General features: G+C 42.4%; 1 protein-coding gene across 4 annotated transcripts in view; it reads left to right on the top strand.

Moving 5' to 3' along the window:
- si:dkey-100n23.5 (cyclic AMP receptor 1) overlaps nt 1-23,043 on the top strand; it is a 102,055-nt gene that overhangs the window by 9,920 nt on the left and 69,092 nt on the right. For all 4 annotated transcript variants that reach the window (XM_036959563.1, XM_036959564.1, XM_036959565.1 and 1 more), the window contains exons 2-6: nt 6,298-6,350; nt 9,224-9,278; nt 17,053-17,109; nt 17,230-17,290; nt 20,835-20,922. In XM_036959563.1, coding sequence (XP_036815458.1) covers nt 6,298-6,350; nt 9,224-9,278; nt 17,053-17,109; nt 17,230-17,290; nt 20,835-20,922 — 314 coding nt within the window. The remainder of the gene's footprint in view (nt 1-6,297; nt 6,351-9,223; nt 9,279-17,052; nt 17,110-17,229; nt 17,291-20,834; nt 20,923-23,043) is intronic.

Below are 23,043 nucleotides of genomic sequence, written 5' to 3'. Positions count from 1 at the left end.
TGTGTGCCAAGCTTGTAGTGTCATATCCAAGAAGACTTGAGGCTGTAATCACTGTCAAAGGTGCTCAACAAAGTACTGAGTAAATTGTCTGAATACTTATGTAAATGCAATATTTCAGTTATTGTTAAAAAGAAAGGAAATTCACATGAGCACCACAATGCCTATTCCACCAACACTCTACCAAGAATTTCCAGCACACAGCGTTGACCTACAATAGCTATGTTGGTATTGTACTTCAAACTATGTGTAGGCACACCTTTTCATGCTTTTTTATTTTTTTAAATGAAAGCAAGCTTTGCTTTTATACTTACTGAGTCGTTTTGTCTTGTAGTAATGTGGTGCATGCATGTATTTCCTTAAACCTTTATTTTAGCAATACATGTAATTGAAAAATAATCATAATAACATTGTTTTTTGGTCAGGAGGTGCCCAGCAAAACAACAGGACACAGTAGCTTAGATAGAGCCTGTCTTCATTCCTTATTTATGTAACTGTTAGCTTGCCTGTGTAATATTGACATAAGCTCAGAACCACTTGTGTTTCCAACATTATTTTTTTGTCTGTCTTTTACTTTTGGTTTTGTACACCAGCTGAAAATACAATATTTTTGGTTATGGAAAATATATTTCACAGGGGTTTAGATTATTCTCTACACCATGTATTCCCAAACTGAGGTATGCAGTCGAGGGTACGCTAAATTAAAAAAAACTATCTATATATTTTATTTATTTATTTATTTTACCTTTATTTAACCAGGTAGGCAAGTTGAGAACAAGTTCTCATTTACAATTGCGACCTGGCCAAGATAAAGCAAAGCAGTTCGACAGATACAACAACACAGAGTTACACATGGAGTAAAACAAACATACAGTCAATAATAAAGTATAAACAAGTCTATATACAATGTGAGCAAATGAGGTGAGAAGGGAGGTAAAGGCAAAAAAAGGCCTTGGTGGCAAGGTAAATACAATATAGCAAGTAAAACACTGGAATGGTAGTTTTGCAATGGAAGAATGTGCAAAGTAGAAATAAAAATAATGGGGTGCAAAGGAGCAAAATAAATAAATAAATTAAATACAGTTGGGAAAGAGGTAGTTGATAGGGCTAAATTATATGTGGGCTATGTACAGGTGCAGTAATCTGTGAGCTGCTCTGACAGTTGGTGCTTAAAGCTAGTGAGGGAGATAAGTGTTTCCAGTTTCAGAGATTTTTGTAGTTCGTTCCAGTCATTGGCAGCAGAGAACTGGAAAGAGAGGCGGCCAAAGAAAGAATTGGTTTTGGGGGTGACTAGAGAGATATACCTGCTGGAGCGTGTGCTACAGGTGGGAGATGCTATGGTGACCAGCGAGCTGAGATAAGGGGGGACTTTACCTAGCAGGGTCTTGTAGATGACATGGAGCCAGTGGGTTTGGCGACGAGTATGAAGCGAGGGCCAGCCAACGAGAGCGTACAGGTCGCAATGGTGGGTAGTGTATGGGGCTTTGGTGACAAAACGGATTGCACTGTGATAGACTGCATCCAGTTTGTTGAGTAGGGTATTGGAGGCTATTTTGTAAATTACATCGCCAAAGTCGAGGATTGGTAGGATGGTCAGTTTTACAAGGGTATGTTTGGCAGCATGAGTGAAGGATGCTTTGTTGCGAAATAGGAAGCCAATTCTAGATTTAACTTTGGATTGGAGATGTTTGATATGGGTCTGGAAGGAGAGTTTACAGTCTAACCAGACACCTAAGTATTTGTAGTTGTCCACGTATTCTAAGTCAGAGCCGTCCAGAGTAGTGATGTTGGACAGGCGGGTAGGTGCAGGTAGTGATCGGTTGAAGAGCATGCATTTAGTTTTACTTGTATTTAAGAGCAGTTGGAGGCCACGGAAGGAGAGTTGTATGGCATTGAAGCTTGCCTGGAGGGTTGTTAACACAGTGTCCAAAGAAGGGCCGGAAGTATACAGAATGGTGTCGTCTGCGTAGAGGTGGATCAGAGACTCACCAGCAGCAAGAGCGACCTCATTGATGTATACAGAGAAGAGAGTCGGTCCAAGAATTGAACCCTGTGGCACCCCCATAGAGACTGCCAGAGGTCCGGACAACAGACCCTCAGATTTGACACACTGAACTCTATCAGAGAAGTAGTTGGTGAACCAGGCGAGGCAATCATTTGAGAAACCAAGGCTGTTGAGTCTGCCGATGAGGATGTGGTGATTGACAGAGTCGAAAGCCTTGGCCAGATCAATGAATACGGCTGCACAGTAATGTTTCTTATCGATGGCGGTTAAGATATCGTTTAGGACCTTGAGCGTGGCTGAGGTGCACCCATGACCAGCTCTGAAACCAGATTGCATAGCAGAGAAGGTATGGTGAGATTCAAAATGGTCGGTAATCTGTTTGTTGACTTGGCTTTCGAAGACCTTAGAAAGGCATGGTAGGATAGATATAGGTCTGTAGCAGTTTGGGTCAAGAGTGTCCCCCCCTTTGAAGAGGGGGATGACCGCAGCTGCTTTCCAATCTTTGGGAATCTCAGACGACACGAAAGAGAGGTTGAACAGGCTAGTAATAGGGGTGGCAACAATTTCGGCAGATAATTTTAGAAAGAAAGGGTCCAGATTGTCTAGCCCGGCTGATTTGTAGGGGTCCAGATTTTGCAGCTCTTTCAGAACATCAGCTGAATGGATTTGGGAGAAGGAGAAATGGGGAAGGCTTGGGCGAGTTGCTGTTGGGGGTGCAGTGCTGTTGACAGGGGTAGGAGTAGCCAGGTGGAAAGCATGGCCAGCAGTAGAAAAATGCTTATTGAAATTTTCAATTATGGTGGATTTATCAGTGGTGACAGTGTTTCCTATCTTCAGTGCAGTGGGCAGCTGGGAGGAGGTGTTCTTATTCTCCATGGACTTTACAGTGTCCCAGAACTTTTTTGAGTTAGTGTTGCAAGAAGCAAATTTCTGCTTGAAAAAGCTAGCCTTGGCTTTTCTAACTGCCTGTGTATAATGGTTTCTAGCTTCCCTGAACAGCTGCATATCACGGGGGCTGTTCGATGCTAATGCAGAACGCCATAGGACGTTTTTGTGTTGATTAAGGGCAGTCAGGTCTGGGGAGAACCAAGTGCTATATCTGTTCCTGGTTCTAAATTTCTTGAATGGGGCATGTTTATTTAAGATGGTTAGGAAGGCATTTTTTAAAAATATCCAGGCATCCTCTACTGACGGGATGAGGTCAATATCCTTCCAGGATACCCCGGCCAGGTCGATTAGAAAGGCCTGCTCGCTGAAGTGTTTCAGGGAGCGTTTTACAGTGATGAGAGGAGGTCGTTTGACCGCTGACCCATTACGGATGCAGGCAATGAGGCAGTGATCGCTGAGATCTTGGTTGAAGACAGCAGAGGTGTATTTAGAGGGGAAGTTGGTTAGGATGATATCTATGAGGGTGCCCGTGTTTAAGGCTTTTAATATTAATTTGTATTTTTTTCTTCACATTTTCAAACAGTCCATTTATATTTTCCAACGGGGCTATACATTTGGGTGAGGTTTTTTACTCGCCTGAGTAGCCTCGTTTCACTGGCAAAAATGTAATTAAACCATCTAGTGTTCAGCAAAATAACAACAATGTCAAATACGGGTAGCCTAGTCAAATAATTAACATCCAATCACATTAACCGTTAATCTCTTGCAGGAATTCCGCAGCTGCTGCTCATTCCGTTTGCTCGAAAATGGATAAATGGTTAAAAAAAGCAAGGCCTGTGTCCATCGAGACACATACCAGTTATACTGGTAGTACTGCTACAACCAGCAGTACTACACCTGCACCTGTTGACAACACAAGTTGTTCTACTTCCATGAGCACATCCAGTGCTAGCATCAGTAATTCTAAATTTGTTGTGAGCCCAGCTAACATGGACACGAACAGTTGTGAATCTGATGCAGCCGAAGAGCTACTGCCCCCTTACCAGGGAAAGCACTGACAACAGACAGGGACTACAAGCTACGGGAGTGTTTTGAGCGAGAATTAAGACAACTTTCGAGTAGTAAGACATGTATAAAAGCAACAGGGTCTAGAAGCGTCTTATGTTGAGCTGCCGAGTGGCTAGGACAGGCAAGCCCCATACTATTGTGGAGGACTTAATTCTTCCTGCTGCCGTGGATATGGCTGGGACGATGCTGGGGGAAAAGGGCCAAAAAACTATACAGACAATGCCTTCATCAAACAACACTGTTTCACGACGCATCAGTGACATGGCAGGAGATGTTTTGAAACAATTACTGCTTCGCATACAAGGCAATGAATTATATGCGTTACAGCTGGATGAGTCAACAGACTTGGCGGGCCTGGCACAGCTCCTGGTATATGTCCGTAACATTTATGGGGGGTCGATTAAGGAGGACATCCTCTTCTGCAAACCACTGGAAACCAGGACAACAGGAGAGGATATTTTTTAAGTACTGGACAGCTTTGTGACATCAAATAGATGTGTTGGTATCTGTACTGATGCTGATGGTGCAAAATCCATGACAGGAAGACATAGTGGAGTGGTAACGCACATGCAAGCAGTTGTTTCCGATGCCACTTGGGTACGCTGCAGCATCCACCGAGAGGTTCTTGCTGCCAAGGGAATGCCTGACAGCTTGAAAGCCGTTTTGGACACTACAGTGAAAATGGTTAACTATGTTAAAGCAAGGCCTCTGAACTCTCGTGTGTTTTCTGCACTACGCGATGATATGGGCAGCAACCATGTAACGCTTTTACAACAATCAGAAGTGCGCTGGTTATCAAGGGGCAAAGTATTGATGTGTTTTTTTATTGAGAGACGAGCTTAACGTTTTCTTTACAGACCAAATTTTTCACTTGTCTGACCGCTTGCATGATGACGAGTTTCTCACACAACTGGTCTATCTGGGTGATGTTTTTTCTCGCCTGAATGATCTGAGTCTAGGATTACAGGGACTCTCCCCAACTATATTCAATGTACGGGACAAATTTGAGGCTGTGATTAAGAAGTTGGAGCTCTTTTGTGTCTGTATTAACAAGGACAACACACAGGTCTTTCCATCATTGTATGATTTTTTTTGTGTGCAAATGAACTCAAGCTTACGGACAATGTCAAATGTGATATAGCAAAGCTTCTGGGTGAGTTGGGTGCGCAATTACACAGGTACTTTCCCCAAACTAATTTAATCAGAAGCCACTGCCAGATTTCTGGATAGTACTATGCTCAGCGTATTCTGTCTTGGCAAATTGCGCTTTTAGGACACTGATACCTTTTGCAACCACGTACCTATGTGAGAGTGGATTCTTGGCCCTCACTAGCATGAAAACTAAATACAGGCACAGACTGTGTGTGGAGAATGATTTAAGACTGAGACTCTCCAATACAACCCAACATTGCAGAGTTATATGTATCCTTTCAAGCACATCTTTCTCATTAACCTGTGGTGAGTTATTCACCATTTTTTATGACCAAATAAAGTTTTACACGTAAGATGGCTAAATAAAGAGCAAAATTGTTGATATTATTATTTGTGCCCTGGTCCTATAAGAGCTCTTTGTCACTTCCAACTCCCACTCATTCTTATGTTTAATAAATGCATTGTATAGTGTGTGTGTGGCAGGCTTACAATGATGTAAACCTGGTGCTTAGAGGGGGTACGCAGCTGGAGGTTGAATGTTTGAAGGGGTACGGGACTATAAAAAGTTTGGGAACCACTGCTCTACACTATACTTCATTGTTAGTCACATAAACTGAAATTTGGCAAACTATTTGAATTTTAGCAACCAGGAAAAGGCGGAGCGATGTATGCATAGTGTATCTTTTAAAGTTCTGTTTGTAATTGTACTTCTTTTTGCACTAAAGATGGTGATGCGGCAATAATACACATTTACAATAGGCCTAAATCTAAAAATAATGAATTAGGCTGTTTGAAAAGGTTTTGAATGCTAAGCAACCTGCCTACACATAGTTTGAAGTAAAATATATCAACATAGCTATTGTAGTAGGTCAAAGCTGTGTGCTGGAAATTCTTGGTAGAGAATTGGTGGAATAGACATTGTGGTGCTCATGTGAATTTGCTTTCTTTTTCAGCTTCAGACCAATGCCTACTTCTCACTTAAAACATTGTTTTTAGTTTTTAATTTCCATGGTTTTTACACCAGAATGTTATTTTCTGTTAGAGGAACTGCACCCACTGATTTGTCTTAGTTTTTGGACTTCCTATTAACACACAGGCTAATTGTAGTAAATACCAGGTTCAAAAAATCCCACCTGAAACAGGATGGTAAAATAAAGCCATACCAAATGTTGTGTTCCCCTCCACAGGTGGTGATTCTCACAGTGAAGCGAGCCACAGGCACCTTCTCACTGATAGGATGGTGAGTATTAGTTCAACCACCTTTTACATGATTACCCAATTAATCAAAGAGATTTTAATTAAGATAATAAACCGATTGCCATCTCTTAGCTTTGTTTCAAAGTAGCGTTCTTCAATCCTGGGGGACCTACATTGTTTGTAGGCCTCAGTTCCATCCCAGTACTCACTAGGCTTGGGAGATATACCGTTTATACCATATACCAGGGTATTTCAAAATACCAATGGTGTGTTTTCAGTACCGGTGGGGTTGTGGGCACTCCCGCCTCGCAGAGGTGAGTGCTACGCCACTGCTTATAACTAACTTTAATTTAAGTACAACTATAACACATCTAAGAGGTGTCAAATATATTATATCCAGATCAGGGCTCCAGCTATGTATTTGGTTCGATATCTTGCTCGCTAGATGTCAAGATCAAGCTTCTTGCTTACAACAGAGACATTCAGTCCCCTCCTGGAACAAGATTCCTGTTGTGTGTTTAAAAAAATATATAATTTGAAATACTGCCTCTTGTGTGCACTTCCAGTAATACCGTATACCCCAGTATGGTACAGAAACGGTATGAGGTATGAAAATCTGGATGCCGCCAAACCCTAGTACTCACACACCTGATTCAATTAAATCATTGTCATATCTTCAAGCCTTTGATTAGCGGAATTAGGTGTGTTAGTGCTGGGTTAAAGCAAAAGCCTGGACACCCTGTGGTTTTTCAGGACCAGGATTAAAGAACCCTTTGTTAAAAGATTTGTCTGGCCTTAATTCTGCTATTCACTTATGACGTGATGAAGCAGGGAAGAGTGGCATCTTTAGTTGGTGGCTAGGTTAGGGTCAGGGGTAGCGGATTATTGCACTGGAAAATAATCCATGTAGATCAAGGATATGTATAAACCTTGGATTGCGGATGCGATGGATTGCGGATGCCATGTATTGGCCATTGAGAGGCTTTGAAGATACCTGTCAGCCATATTAGCTGGAGCAGTCCTCCATAGGAATGAATGGAATTCATGTATTTAATATTTTTTTTGTAGTGAGGACAGTAAGATTAGTATTGTCAACAACAAAAAAAGTACTTCAATAAGGAAAATGTATTTAATGTTTTTATTTTATTTGAAAGTTTAGCTCAGATAATATACTTTAAAAGTACGCATCATGATGTCTGTAATATAATAAATGTGTCAAACAAATGTAGCCATTAATAAATGCGTTTCTATAGCTTCCAAAATCTTTTACAATGGACGAGGAGTACCAAAATGGTTTCGCAATGGCTTTAATATAGTGGCCCTGGTCAGGCATCCAGGGTTTATATACTGAACAAAAATATAATATGTTATATATATATATAACATTCAAAGATTTTACTGAGTTACAGTTCATATAAGGATATCAGTCAATTGAAGTAAAGTCATTAGGCCTTAATCTATGGATTTCACATGACTGGGAATACAGATCTGCATCTGTTGGTCACAGATAAAAGGTAGGGGCGTGGATCAGAAAACCAGTCTGTATCTGGTGGGACCACCATTTGCTTCGTGCAGCACGACACATTTCCTTCACATAGAGTTGATCAGGATGTTGATTGTGGCCTGTGGAATGTTGTCCCACTGGAACACGCTGTGGTGCGTGGGGATCAAGAGCATCCAGAACATGCTCAGTGGGTGACATGTCTGAGTGAGTATATAGGCCACGGAAGAACTGGGACATTTTCAGCTTCCAGGAATTGTGTACAGATCCTTGAGACATGGGGCCGTGGATTATCATGTTGAAACATGAGGTGATGGCGGCGGATAAATGGCACTACAATGGGCCTCAGGATCTCGTCACTGTATCAATAAAATGCAATTGTGGTCTTTGTCCGTACCTTATGCATGCCCATACCATAACCGCAAACCGCTCACCCACACAACACCATATACGCTGTCTGCCATCTGACCGGTACAGTTGAAATCGTAGATTCATCCATGAAGAGCACACTTCTCCAGTGTACCAGTGTCCATCGAAGCTGAGCATTTGCCCACTGAAGTCGGTTAGGACGCAGAACTGCAGTCAGGTCAAGCCCCTGGTGATGACGACCAGCACACAGATGAGCTTCCCTGAGACGGTTTCTGACAGTTTGTGCAGAAAATCTTCGGTTGTGCAAACCCACAGTTTCATCAGCTGTCCGGGTGATTGGTGTAAGGCGATCCCACAGGTGAAGAAGCCGGATGTGGAGGTCCTGGGCTGGCATGGTTAGACGTGGTCTGCGGTTGTGAGGCCGGTTGAGCGTACTGCCAAATTCTCAACAACAAAAAACGTTGGAGGCGGCTTATGGAAGAGAAATTCTCTGGCAACAGCTCTGGTGGACATTCCTGCAGTCAGCATGCTAATTGCACGCTGCCTCAACTTGAGACATCTGTGGCGTTGTGTTGTGACAAAACTGCACATTTTAGAGTGGCCTTTTATTGTCCCCAGCACAAGGTGCACTTGTGTAATGATCATGCTGTTTAATGTGCTTCTTGATTAGCCACACCTGTCAGGTGGATTGATTATTTTAACAAAGGAGAAGTGCTCACTAACAGGGATGTAAACAAATTTGTGCACAAAATTTGAGCGCTATAAGCTTTTGTGCGTATGGAAACATTCTGGGATCTTTTTATTTCAGCTCATGAAACATGGGACCAACACTTTACATTTTTATTTTTGTTCAGTATACATCATTGATGTAGATCGGCAGGAAGTGCACTGCTCTTTCATTTCAATATATATCATAGGTAAAGCTATACCCAGCCTTTACTGAGTTATATAGGAAGGTAAGCCAAAACTAAACAGGAATATTGAAAGAATACAGAGCTATGCGGGAATGTGTCATATGAACAATTGTCTCATTACTCTCTCCTCAGCTTTTTCATGCTGTTTGTAATCTGGCTTCTCCGCCGGTATCACTCCTTGGCCCAGGTAATTTGTGTGTGTGTGTTTCTGTCTGTGTGTGCTTTGAAGTGCATCAGAATGCTTACTTCTGTGCCATAGCAAGTCTGTTTGATTAGCCTACTCATGACAAATTACAGTGTCATTGAAATGTACAAATTTATCAATTATGGCTCATGGTCTGTATCTGAAAGTGATTAAATGCTTGTGTTTTTCCCTGTCCAATTAAAGTGAAAAGTCGTTCTACACTTGTGAATCTGCACCTAATGGTTTTAAGGCTCCTACTGTACTTGTCCATCCAACTACAGCCAACTCAACTGTGTATGGGCGGTTGTTCTAAGAATCTTCCCGGTGTGTAGTCTCAGTTGACATATTTACGCATAGTTGGTCACAATTCAACATGAAGAATGGGCCACGGCTAGTTAGTCTGAGTTATGAAGAAACAACTAAATTCATCGCTATTTAGGTGGCTGTAGTTGAGTAGATGTGTAGATGCCTTAAGGCCACATTTCAGCAATGTTTAAACTAACATTACCTTTCTCTCTTTCAATTTCAAGAGATAATGTTGTTTGTATGTATGGGGGTGTGGGGGTCTTAGTGTATTTGTGCACGTCCGGGCATATGGTGCATTCGGAAAGTATTCAGACCCCTTGACTTTCCCACATTGTTGTTATGTATTCTAAAATTGATGAGGATATGGTTTATTTAATTAATCTACACACAATACCCCATAATCACAAAGCGAAAACAGGTTTTTAGAAATGTTTGCAAATGTATTAAAAACAGTTACCTTATTTAAATAATTATTCACACCCTTTGCCATGAGACTCGAATTGAGCTCAGGTGCATCCTGTTTCCATTGATCATACTTGAGATGTTTCTGCAACTCCACCTGTGGTAATCAATTGATTGGACAGGATCTGGATAGGCACACACCTGTCCATATAAGGTCCCACAGTTGACAGTGCATGCAACGGTCAAAAGCCATGCGTCCTCCAAAACACGACCCCGCCAAGCTACACTGCTTCTTGACACACAGCTCGCTTAACCCGGAAGCCAGCCACACCAATGTGTTGGAGGAAACACTGTACAGCTGGTGACTGAAGTCAGCGTGCATGCGCCCGGACGCAAGGAGTCGCTACAGCGCAATGGGACAAGGACATCCCTCAAACTGAGCAATCGGGTGAGAAGGGCCTTTGTCTGGGAGGTGACTAAGAACCCGATGGTCACTCTGACAGAGCTCTGGAGTTTCTCTGTGGAGATGAGAGAACCTTCCAGAAGGACAACCACCTCTGCAGCACTCCCCCAATCAGGCCTTTATTGTAGTGGCCAGACAGAAGCCACTCCTCAGTAAAAGGCACATGACATCTGCTTGGAGTTTTCCAAAAGGCACCTAAAGGACTCACAGATCATGAGAAACAACATTCTCTGGTTTGATGAAACCAAGATTGAACTCTTTGACCCGAATGCCAAGTGTCACGTCTGGATCCTGCTCATGAGCACTCAGGACCTCAGACTGGGGCAAAGGTTCACCTTCCAATAGTACAACGACCCTAAACACACAGCCAATACAACGCAGGAGTGGCTTCAGGACAAGTCTCTGTGGCCCAGCCAGAGCTCGGACTTGAACCCGATCGAACGTCTATGGAGAGACCTGAAAAGAGCTGCAAAGAAAAATGAGTGAAACTCTCCAAATACAGATGTGCCGAGCTTGTAGCGTCATACCCAAGAAGACTCGAGGCTGTAATCGCTGCCAAAGGTGCTTCAACAAAGTACTGAGTAAATGGTTTGAATACTTAGGTAAATGTGATATTTCCGGGGGGCTTTTTTTGTACATTGCAAAAAACCTCTAAAAACCTGTTTTTCTTTGTCATAATGGGGTATTGTGTGTAGATTGTTGTGTGTGTATTCATGTTTGTGATGACTGTGGAGCAGGTTTAGCTGCATTCTGTTCTGTTATCCTCTTAATCTGGTGTAAATGACAGCTTTCACTATGACACTGACCGATTCTATTACCCTTGGACCTGTACCTTACCCCTCTACCCCCACTTCCTCTCTCTCTCTCACACCAGAACAGAAAGTTGTTTTTAAACTTTGTCAAGTCTCTCAGAGTTTATTAAAGGAACCAGTCAGACTGTGTGAGAGGCTATGAGCAGTGGGTGTAGGGCTGTGGCGGTCACAACATTTTCGTCAGCCGGTGATTGTCAAGCAAATAACTGTCGGTCTCATGGTAATTGACCGTTAATTAACATAAACACATTTGGCATCTCCTGGCTTCCTACAAGCCAAGTCTAATAAGTCCATGTAATATAGCCCACACCTTCCCAATAAATCCATGTAATATAGTCTACACCTTCACAATAAATCCATGATTTATTTTAGACAGGTCTAAAGCAGCATGATATGAAGGAAATGTAGTCCATTTCAGAAGAACAGAATAGCATACTGAGTTGTCCTTATGTTAGGTCCTGATCTGGCTATGCCAAATGGCTGTGGGCTACACTAGTTCATTTAGCAGACAAGATTTGCTAATAATTCCGTGGCATTATTTTGTATTATTTAATAGTATGAAGAATACAATTGAACAAAGCTGAATAAAATATAAATATTTTCTCCAAACGATTTGAGGGCGTGCATAACGTGTTGAGGGGTTAACAAAGAAACTGGTCCTCCTAGATGCTTCATTTAGAGTTATTAATGTAACTTTCGTTGTTCTACAAACATGGGCTATATGTTTTGATTTTTAATATATTGTAAGGCTGCAAAAAAGTCACTTGGAAGGATTGTACTCTGCTTTGTTTTATTGTGCAGGCTGTACACACTTCATCAGTCTCTCATTCACAATTTGACAAGCACTTGATAATGCCTTGAATTTCACGGGAGCATCCCCTTTGTGGCCGTAATGCGCCCTAAAACCATACATGCCTTTTGTGGCCCGAAGTGCTGCGTTGGACCATTATCATGCACCTGTAATGAAGCAGAGGCAACGGGAAAAAATACTATACACTTAAATAGCAAATACGGGACGTGCTTAATATTAGGAAAGTTGAGAAATAAATATAGTAGGCCTAGCCTATGGAAAGATGATCCTCTTTTTATTAGCGGCCATCACTCTGTTTTCTCATGCAACTACATAGCCTATAGAAATGTTGCTCAACATGAGCTCATGGGCTCTCAGGAAGTGTTTGGTTAGATTTTCGATTACATTTGCATTCATGTCAGAGTGATTAGAGTGACAATGGAGTGCTTAGTGCCAGGCAGGCAAGTTTGTTAGGCTACTAATTGTCACGTGTGCTCCCTCTCCGGCCTCTAGGTCACCAGGCTGCTCATTTTGGAGCGCACCTGTCACCATCGTTATGTGGACCTGTGCGTCATCAGTCTCACCTGGACTCCATCACTTCCCTGATTACCTTCCCTATACAGTTGAAGTCGGAAGTTTACGTACACTTAGGTTGGAGTCATTAAAACTCGTTTTTCAACCACTCCACAAATTTCTTGTTAACAAACTATAGTTTTGGCAAGTCTGTTGTGTCATGCACAAAGTAGATGTCCTAAGTAATTTTTCCAACAATTGTTTACAGACATATTATTTAACTTATTCACTGTATCACAATTTCAGTGGGTCAGAAGTTTACATTTACAAAGTTGACTGTGCCTTTAAACAGCTTGGAAAAGTGTCATGTCATGGCTTTAGAAGCTTCTGATAGGCTAATTGACATAATTTGAGTCAATTGGAGGTGTACCTGTGGATGTATTTCAAGGCCTACCTTCAAACTCAGTGCCTCTTTGCTTGACATCATGGGAAATTCAAAATAAATCAGCCAAGACCTCAGAAAAATGATTGTAGACCTCCACAAGTCTGGTTCATCCTTTGGAGCAATTTCCAAACGCCTGATCGTACCACAATCATCTGTACAAACAATAGTACGCAAGTATAAACACCATGGGACCACACAGCCGTCATACTGCTCAGGAAGGAGATGCGTTCTGTCTCCTAGAGATGAACGTACTTTGGTGCGAAAAGTGCAAATCAATCCCAGAACAACAGCAAAGAACCTTATGAAGATGCTGGAGGAAACGGGTACAAAAGTATCTACAGTGCCTTGCGAAAGTATTCGGCCCCCTTGAACTTTGCGACCTTTTGCCACATTTCAGGCTTCAAACATAAAGATATAAAACTGTATTTTTTTGTGAAGAATCAACAACAAGTGGGACACAATCATGAAGTGGAACGACATTTATTGAATATTTCAAACTTTTTTAACAAATCAAAAACTGAAAAATTGGGCGTGCAAAATTATTCAGCCCCTTTACTTTGAGTGCAGCAAACTCTTTCCAGAAGTTCAGTGAGGATCTCTGAATGATCCAATGTTGACCTAAATGACTAATGATGATAAATACAATCCACCTGTGTGTAATCAAGTCTCCGTATAGATGCACCTGCACTGTGATAGTCTCAGAGGTCCGTTAAAAGCGCAGAGAGCATCATGAAGAACAAGGAACACACCAGGCAGGTCCGAGATACTGTTGTGAAGAAGTTTAAAGCCGGATTTGGATACAACAAGATTTCCCAAGCTTTAAACATCCCAAGGAGCACTGTGCAAGCGATAATATTGAAATGGAAGGAGTATCAGACCACTGCAAATCTACCAAGACCTGGCCGTCCCTCTAAACTTTCAGCTCATACAAGGAGAAGACTGATCAGAGATGCAGCCAAGAGGCCCATGATCACTATGGATGAACTGCAGAGATCTACAGCTGAGGTGGGAGACTCTGTTCATAGGACAACAATCAGTCGTATATTGCACAAATCTGGCCTTTATGGAAGAGTGGCAAGAAGAAAGCCATTTCTTAAAGATATCCATAAAAAGTGTTGTTTAAAGTTTGCCACAAGCCACCTGGGAGACACACCAAACATGTGAAAGAAGGTGCTCTGGTCAGATGAAACCAAAATTGAACTTTTTGGCAACAATGCAAAACGTTATGTTTGGCGTAAAAGCAACACAGCTCATCACCCTGAACACACCAACCCCACTGTCAAACATGGTGGTGGCAGCATCATGGTTTGGGCCTGCTTTTCTTCAGCAGGGACAGGGAAGATGGTTAAAATTGATGGGAAGATGGATGGAGCCAAATACAGGACCATTCTGGAAGAAAACCTGATGGAGTCTGCAAAAGACCTGAGACTGGGACGGAGATTTGTCTTCCAACAAGACAATGATCCAAAACATAAAGCAAAATCTACAATGGAAATGGTTCAAAAATAAACATATCCAGGTGTTAGAATGGCCAAGTCAAAGTCCAGACCTGAATCCAATCGAGAATCCGTGGAAAGAACCGAAAACTGCTGTTCACAAATGCTCTCCATCCAACCTCACTGAGCTCGAGCTGTTTTACAAGGATGAATGGGAAAAAATTTCAGTCTCTCGATGTGCAAAACTGATAGAGACATACCCCAAGCGACTTACAGCTGTAATCACAGCAAAAGGTGGCGCTACAAAGTATTAACTTAAGGGGGCTGAATAATTTTGCACGCCCAATTTTTCAGTTTTTGATTTGTTAAAAAAGTTTGAAATATCCAATAAATGTCGTTCCACTTCATGATTGTGTCCCACTTGTTGTTGATTCTTCACAAAAAAATAAAGTTTTATATCTTTATGTTTGAAGCCTGAAATGTGGCAAAAGGTCGCAAAGTTCAAGGGGGCCGAATACTTTTGCAAGGCACTGTATATCCACAGTAAAACGAGTCCTATATCAACATAACCTGAGAGGCCGCTCAGCAAGGAAGAAGCCACTGCTCCAAAACATCCATTAAAAAGCCAGACTACCAACAAAAGCCAACTCACCCAACTTATTGTGGGAAGCTTGTGGAAGGCTACCTGAAACGTTTGACCCAAGTTAAAACATTTAAAGGCATTGCTACCAAATACTAATTGAGTGTATGTAAACTTCTGACCCACTGGGTATGTGATGAAAGAAATAAAAGCTGAAATAAATAATTCTAACTGCTATTATTCTGACATTTCACATTCTTAAAATAAAGTGGTGATCCTAACTGACCTAAAACAGGGCATTTTGACTAGGATTAAATGTCAGGAATTGTGAAAAACTGAGTTTAAATGTATTTGGATAAGGTGTATGTAAACCTCCGACTTCAACTGTACATGTCACCCCCTTTGATTCCTTCCCCAGGTGTTATTGTTTCACTTGTATGTTTGTGCATTGTTCGTGTTTCTTGTTTTGTATTATGTTGCGTTTATTTATTAAAACAACTACTTCCTGAACTTGCTTCTCGACTTTCAGCGCATATTTTTACACTACTGACCAGCAGAAGCATCAGTGCTTGGAGAAGCATAATTACCGTGACTAAGCTGTCATTTGGAAGTTGACTGCCTTCATGACTCGTAACGACCGGTGTGGCGGTAATACGGTCACCGCAACAGCCCTATGTATGTGCCAGGGTTTCCGTTAACAAGTGGGCCAGCTTTTGGCCCATAAAAAATTGAAACGCTGATAAATAACATTTGCACCGGCCACTTGTTTGTGAGAAGTAGAAAAAACATATCATTGTGATATAATGCTTTTTAGCCTATTCATTGATGGAAATACCAGTCAATGTAAATACATTTGACTGGTCATACTTATCGGTCTATAGATTCATTTGCATGATTTAGTGGAATTAAATTAGCGCGTGTGTCACAGTATATTCGTTATGTGCCTTATTTATCACACGAATACAGCGTACGGATACAGAGCCTTTGAGCGGAAAATCTGTCAGACAGCGCGAGAGCTGCTGTGTCAGCATCTCAAATGGCAACGGAAGGCAAGCTTCATCAGTTCGTGACACACCACCTTGCAGTCAGCTGGAGGCAGTAAACTATGCATTTTGAAAACATATACTTAATTGTTTGAAACCTGAACATTTTAATACATATTATGAGGCATGTCTTACGTTGCTTCAAAGTAGCCTGTTAGATCTCCTCTCATTCTACATTTCTAACGGATATTTTCATCTCTGTCACATGAAACAACTCGCATGTGCGGTGCTCTTTAGACAACAGTGTTTTCCAGCTAATTGCATTATGGAATGAACATTCGCATGTAGAGTACTGCCTTGTGCGCATCGCTTATGATGTGAAAAATAATACTTTATCAACATTTTAAGCAAAACATTCTGATCTGTTGCGTTAGGCTCATTGCTTTTTATTGTCCCATAGTCTGTTTGAATAGGCTATTTCTTTCTCGACAAGCTGACCAATAGAATATGTAAACCTTTCTCCTCTGGGGATAGTAGATTGACAGGCTGGTGATGTTGCTGTTGGTTACTGGTCTTGTTGGCTGAGGAAAAGTAAATGTGGACAGTTATTCTAACATCTTCAAAGTGCACATCTGAATTCAGTAAGAAGGACTGCATATCGTTGCATCCTCGACTTGCATGTTAATATGAATTACTATAATCTAAATGTGATTTCTGCCATTCTGAGCACCATGGGTGGACGCCCTAATCAGGCTATGCACCTCATGCATATGGGTCAGATGTCTCAAATGTGGAGTAAATTCAAATGTTTTCTGTCAAATGTCCGACCACATTGACCTAACATAAACCCTGGTGTGTGTGTATAAATGTATGTGGTTGTGTCTGTGCGTGCGTGCAGGCCGGCCCATGAGATTAGCGTGGGACGGCCTGGACCTGGGGATCGACCCCCAAGTCAACCCCAGACCACAGGATAAGTGGACCATCTGGCCTCTCTCACTTTATCTCTCTCCATTTATCTCTATTTGTACTATCTCTGTCTCTCTACAGAAGATGATTTGCAGTCTGACAGTTGCGGCCTTCTTTGACAGTGTAGCGTATGTCATCGTGAGTCACTGTCACCACACACACACACACACACACACACGTTCCCATAAGCACATGCACACCGAGAGCTACAGAGTGACCTCTCCCCTATTTTCTTGTCTCCTATCTCTCCTTCCTCAGGGTGATACCCATCCAGAGGGGAGTCTGTGTAACTTCCAGGCCTGGTGGCTCACTTATTTTGGTAAGATTCCCTTTGATCCCTCACATACATTACCCCTCACCTGTCCATACATATCCCTTACAAATGCCTTCCCTACAGCTCACATCACCTTCTGACTCTTGATGTTGACTGACCTCTCAATATACTGCTTCTTACCCAAGCTTTCTTTACCATCAATTTCTGACTCTCTCAACCTAGTCCTAAATTACTAATCAAGTCTAACTTACTGATGACTTTCTAAGATACTGGAGCTGGTTTCACCATGTGGCTGTAAAAAAAAGCTGGCCTTAAATGCTAGGTTGGGCGTAGCTACGCCCGACTTCTGGATCAGAATTTACACCTGGTCCACCAACCAAAAAGAAGACTAGTCGTAGCTAAGTCCGGCGTAAGCAATGCGCGTTCATGAGATTTGATGCTTCATAATGATGGTTGCTAGGAAGTGCCCGTTAGTAGGCTGTCACTGTTACCATCCTCGTGGCAGTTCTAAACTTTGCGAGGCATGTTACTTCGCCCAGCCCACCACTAAGCCTGCACATTTTCTTAACCACAACTGAATGGATCAATAAATAATTACTTTGGAAATATCACTGAATGACAAAATTATTGAAATTAAAGAGTAGGCTAATGCCATTAAATGCATTTATCAAATTGTTGCTTACTGAAACTCCCAAAGCAATCCAACCGTTTGAAATCATTTCAAGCAGTAGATGTGTCTGGTCAGCTATAATTTCAGCACCTCGTTGCTTTGAGACAAGCATGGTGTATCGTCTTGATAAATCAATGTCAGATTTGATTTGTTCTTCACTGAATCTCCGTTTGGATATTTGGTTACAATTAGGCTGGGAAATGTTAACTATACTGAGGTGAGTGTTCATCATGATAATCTTTAGTCTAGCTAGTTTGCTCATCTATTAACACTGATCAGAACATGTTATGTAGCCCAGAATAGTGGATTATCTTGCTCTTCACTCACATAGTAGCCTATATCCCAACCGAAAGCCTCAGGCTTGTCTGATAATCAGTCAATGTGATTTTGTTTCACTGAATCTCCGTCTCTATATTTGGTTATTTGATCTCTGGCTGGGCAAATAAGTGGTGTTGATAGCTGATCTATTCGTTTTGCTAATCTATCACTGATCAGACACATTTAGTTAAATGATAATGCCCTCAAAACCGGTGTTTTCCCGGCAATATCACTTTTATACAACGGGTTACCAACATGTAAAAATGATTGAGGGGTTTATACAGATCTCCGCCGTTGAAAACTAAATGTTAGTCTAAAAGAAATGTGAGATAATGTCTAGATTATTTTTATAGTGGAGATCAAGTTTATAAATTGCCTGGCTGGGCTGATGAGACAGTGGATTGCACAGTCAGATGGAAGAGAGTAAATAGGTATTTTAATGTCATAGATTTACCCGGTGGTAACTTGTGGAATAGACACCGTCTGGAATGCGGTTTTAACCAATCAGCATTCAGGTCTAGACCCACCCGTTGTATAACATGATATAATGTAGCCTAAATCAAGTGTGTTATTTTGCTATTGACTCGCGCGTAGGCAACTCAAAAAGCCCGCGGAGGTTGTGAGATATGAACACGAGACTCACATCCTTTTGAACATATAGATTGCTATTATTTTCTGTGCGTATCATGATGAAGATGGCCCCAATTTAAAAGCATACACCTGTTCTCAACAATGTAAAACCCTACGCCTGCCCTTTGCTACACAACTATACAAGGGCTTACTTCCAGGGGGAGGTCCTTTTTAAACTAACAAAATATGTGAAGTAAGATCTATCTGCCTTTCCGATGACCTTCTAAGTCACTGAAAACCTTCTCCTGATTTAGGCTTAACCTCCCCCTACTCTGGACCTCAGGACTTATGTCACTCAGGTGTCACCTGTGAAACACAGCAGACTGTTCAGTGCACTAAACACTGGTCCTCTCTGGCCTATCAGCTACAGAGCCTGCAGGGCTGGGTCACACACGCACACGCACAAACACATGCACACACACACACACACACACACACACACACGTGTAAACACATGCACCACACACACACACACACACACACACACACACACACACACACACACACACACACACACACACACGTGTAAACACATGCACACACAAACACACGCGCACACACACACACACACACACACACACGTGTAAACACATGCACACACACACACGTGTAAACACATGCACACACACACACACACACGTGTAAACACATGCACACACACACACACACACACGTGTAAACACATGCACAAACACACGTAAACACATGCACACACACACACACACACACACGTGTAAACACATGCACACACACACACACGTGTGTAAACACATGCACACACACACACACGTGTAAACACATGCACACACACGTGTAAACACACACGCAGGTTACAGGGCTGACTGGGAGAAGGGCAGTGAACTACAGTGGCGGGGTCAGTGGTTCTATGTCAGTTCTGTTGATTATGAAGGGAGAGAGAGGAAGGTAGGGAGAGGAGGGATGGGGGCCAGTGATAGAGAGGGAGAGAAGTGGAGGATATGGGGAGAGTGCAAAACGGCAAAAGAGAGTGAAGTAAACATGAAGTGAGCTATGCCAACAGTCAGTGGGAGAAGAGGAGACAGAGAAAAGAGTGAATGGGGCCAGAGAGGACATTAAAGTACAGAACTACCCCTGACGGAGAGAGTGTGTGTTCCCCCTCTCTCTCAGCAACAGCAGGTATGAATGCCCTCTATTCCTATAGAGAGTGATGCAACTGGGAGAGAGATTAATGATAGGAGAAAGGAAGTTCCTCCTTAATGACACACAGACACGGTATTGTTGATTTACAGGACGTGTGTGTGATTAAGCCAAGGTGTGTGTGATTATTTAAGGTGTACTGTACAGTGGGGCAAAAAAGTATTTAGTCAGCCACCAATTGTGCAAGTTCTCCCACGTAAAAAGATGAGAGAGGCCTGTCATTTTCATCATAGGTACACTTCAACTACAGACAAAATGAGGAAAAAAATCCAGAAAATCACATTGTAGGATTTTTAATGAATTTATTTGCAATTTATGGTGGAAAGTTGAAGTGTACCTAAGATGAAAATTTTCATGCCTCTCTCATCTTTTTAAGTGGGAGAACTTGCACAATTGGTGGCTGACTAAATACTTTTTTGCCCCACTGTATATGCTGCCTGAGCTGGAGTGTCTGTCTGCCTCTTTGTCTATCATCATAAATGGGAGCGATTACAAAACAGAAGCTTCTGCACACCATCACTCATCACTGAACACATACACACAAACACTCAACATGCATTTAGACAAAATTACAACAATCCAAGTGTGTGTGCGTGTGTGGGGGGGACTGAAACTGGGAATCCATAAATCTAACAGTTGTCCCAGCCTGTTCTGTCAAACTCTGTAAACACACACACACACACACACACACACACACACACACAGACACTCCCTCCCTCCCTCCCTACCTCTCTGTGTTATAGATTATGCAATAGGACCTTGTTTCTTCTTCCCTCTCTCCATTTCTTCCGAAAGACTGGAGTGCCTTGGCCTGGGTGTGCCTGATCACAGTGAACCTCTACCTTAACCTGGTCAAAGAGATGAGCACCAGCCGCTATGAGCTGTGAGTAGACTACCAACATCCACCAGCTAAAGACAGTGTGTGTGTGTGCAAGAGAGATGGACAACCAATAGCCATGTGAAAAAGTTTGTTGACGTGTGTGTGGGGGGAGGGGGGGGGGGGGGGGGGGTTGTGTCTCCCTCTCTCCTCCAGGCACTAATTGAAAAAGGAGTCGTAAATCAATGCTGTGTGTTGTGATGATGCATGTGTGTGTGTTGGTGTTTGTGCATATTAATGTGTTTTCTCTTGTTTCTGTTACTCATACTCCCTTGAGGTTGAGTGCATCCGAAATGCATATGTGGGTGCTTGTCTGGGTGTGTGCTGCTGTGAGTGCATCTAGGTGGGTGCTTGTCTGGGTGTATGCTCCTGTGAGTGCGTCTATGTGGGTGCTTGTCTGGGTGTATGCTCCTGTGAGTGCGTCTATGTGGGTGCTTGTCTGGGTGTATGCTCCTGTGAGTGCGTCTATGTTTGCAGTGTGTGTGTGGGGGAGGGGTTAGTAAAGCACAGAGGTCAAATCAAATCAAATCAAATTTTATTTGTCACATACACATGGTTAGCAGATGTTAATGCGAGTGTAGCGAAATGCTTGTGCTTCTAGTTCCGACATTGCAGTAATAACAAGTAATCTAACTAACAATTCCAAAACTACTGTCTTGTACACAGTGTAAGGGGATAAAGAATATGTACATAAGGATATATGAATGAGTGATGGTACAGAGCAGCATAGGCAAGATACAGTAGATGGTATCGAGTACAGTATGTACAAATGAGATGAGTATGTAAACAAAGTGGCATAGTTTAAAGTGGCTAGTGATACATGTATTACATAAGGATACAGTCGATGATATAGAGTACAGTATATGAGATGAATAATGTAGGGTAAGTAACATTATATAAGGTAGCATTGTTTAAAGTGGCTAGTGATATATTTACATCATTTCTCATCAATTCCCATTATTAAAGTGGCTGGAGTTGAGTCAGTGTCAGTGTGTTGGCAGCAGCCACTCAATGTTAGTGGTGGCTGTTTAACAGTCTGATGGCCTTGAGATAGAAGCTGTTTTTCAGTCTCTCGGTCCCAGCTTTGATGCACCTGTACTGACCTCGCCTTCTGGATGATAGCGGGGTGAACAGGCAGTGGCTCGGGTGGTTGATGTCCTTGATGATCTTTATGGCCTTCCTGTGACATCGGGTGGTATAGGTGTCCTGGAGGGCAGGTAGTTTGCCCCCGGTGATGCGTTGTGCAGACCTCACTACCCTCTGGAGAGCCTTACGGTTGAGGGCGGAGCAGTTGTCGTACCAGGCGGTGATACAGCCCGCCAGGATGCTCTCGATTGTGCATCTGTAGAAGTTTGTGAGTGCTTTTGGTGTCAAGCCGAATTTCTTCAGCCTCCTGAGGTTGAAGAGGCGCTGCTGCGCCTTCTTCACAATGCTGTCTGTGTGAGTGGACCAATTCAGTTTGTCTGTGATGTGTATGCCGAGGAACTTAAAACTTGCTACCCTCTCCACTACTGTTCCATCGATGTGGATAGGGGGGTGTTCCCTCTGCTGTTTCTCATATTGATCAACTGTAACCCTGGCCATATAATGATGGTTTAACTCAAGAGGGGACAGTTTAATCTGTGTGTGTGTGTGTGTGTGTGTGTGTGTGTGTGTGTGTGTGTGTGAACAGTGAATTCACTCACCCATCACTTTTAACATCCGGACTACCACCATACCCCTAATTGGTGTGTGTGAAGTTGAGAAAGGAAAAAATGAAATAGAGAATAGATGAATAGATGAAAGTCTATGCTCGTAGTGGGAGAGATGGCTTAAACAAGAGGGCACTAAAAATAGAGGACAGAGAGAGACACCAAATGAGACGAAAGTGAGGCAGGGAAACGGAGAGAGTTGAAAAGAGATTGATCCTCCAGAGAATATGTGAGAGAGAGAGAGATGTTCAGTGTGTGATAAGTAAGTGTGTGTGTGCGTTTTAGCCGGAGCGTACCAGTCCTGCTGTGCGTCATTAAGTCCATGTTTGCTACGGACCTAGTCACCTCCCTCTTCGAGCGCTGTGCGCGTGTGTGTGTGTGTGTGTGTGTGTGTGTGTGTGTGTGTGTGTGTGTGTGTGTGTGTGAATCGATTTTT

The sequence above is a fragment of the Oncorhynchus mykiss genome, chromosome 22, assembly GCF_013265735.2.
Source record: "Oncorhynchus mykiss isolate Arlee chromosome 22, USDA_OmykA_1.1, whole genome shotgun sequence".
Classification (NCBI taxonomy): Eukaryota; Metazoa; Chordata; class Actinopteri; order Salmoniformes; family Salmonidae; genus Oncorhynchus; species Oncorhynchus mykiss.
This window is presented reverse-complemented; position numbering and strand designations above follow the sequence as displayed.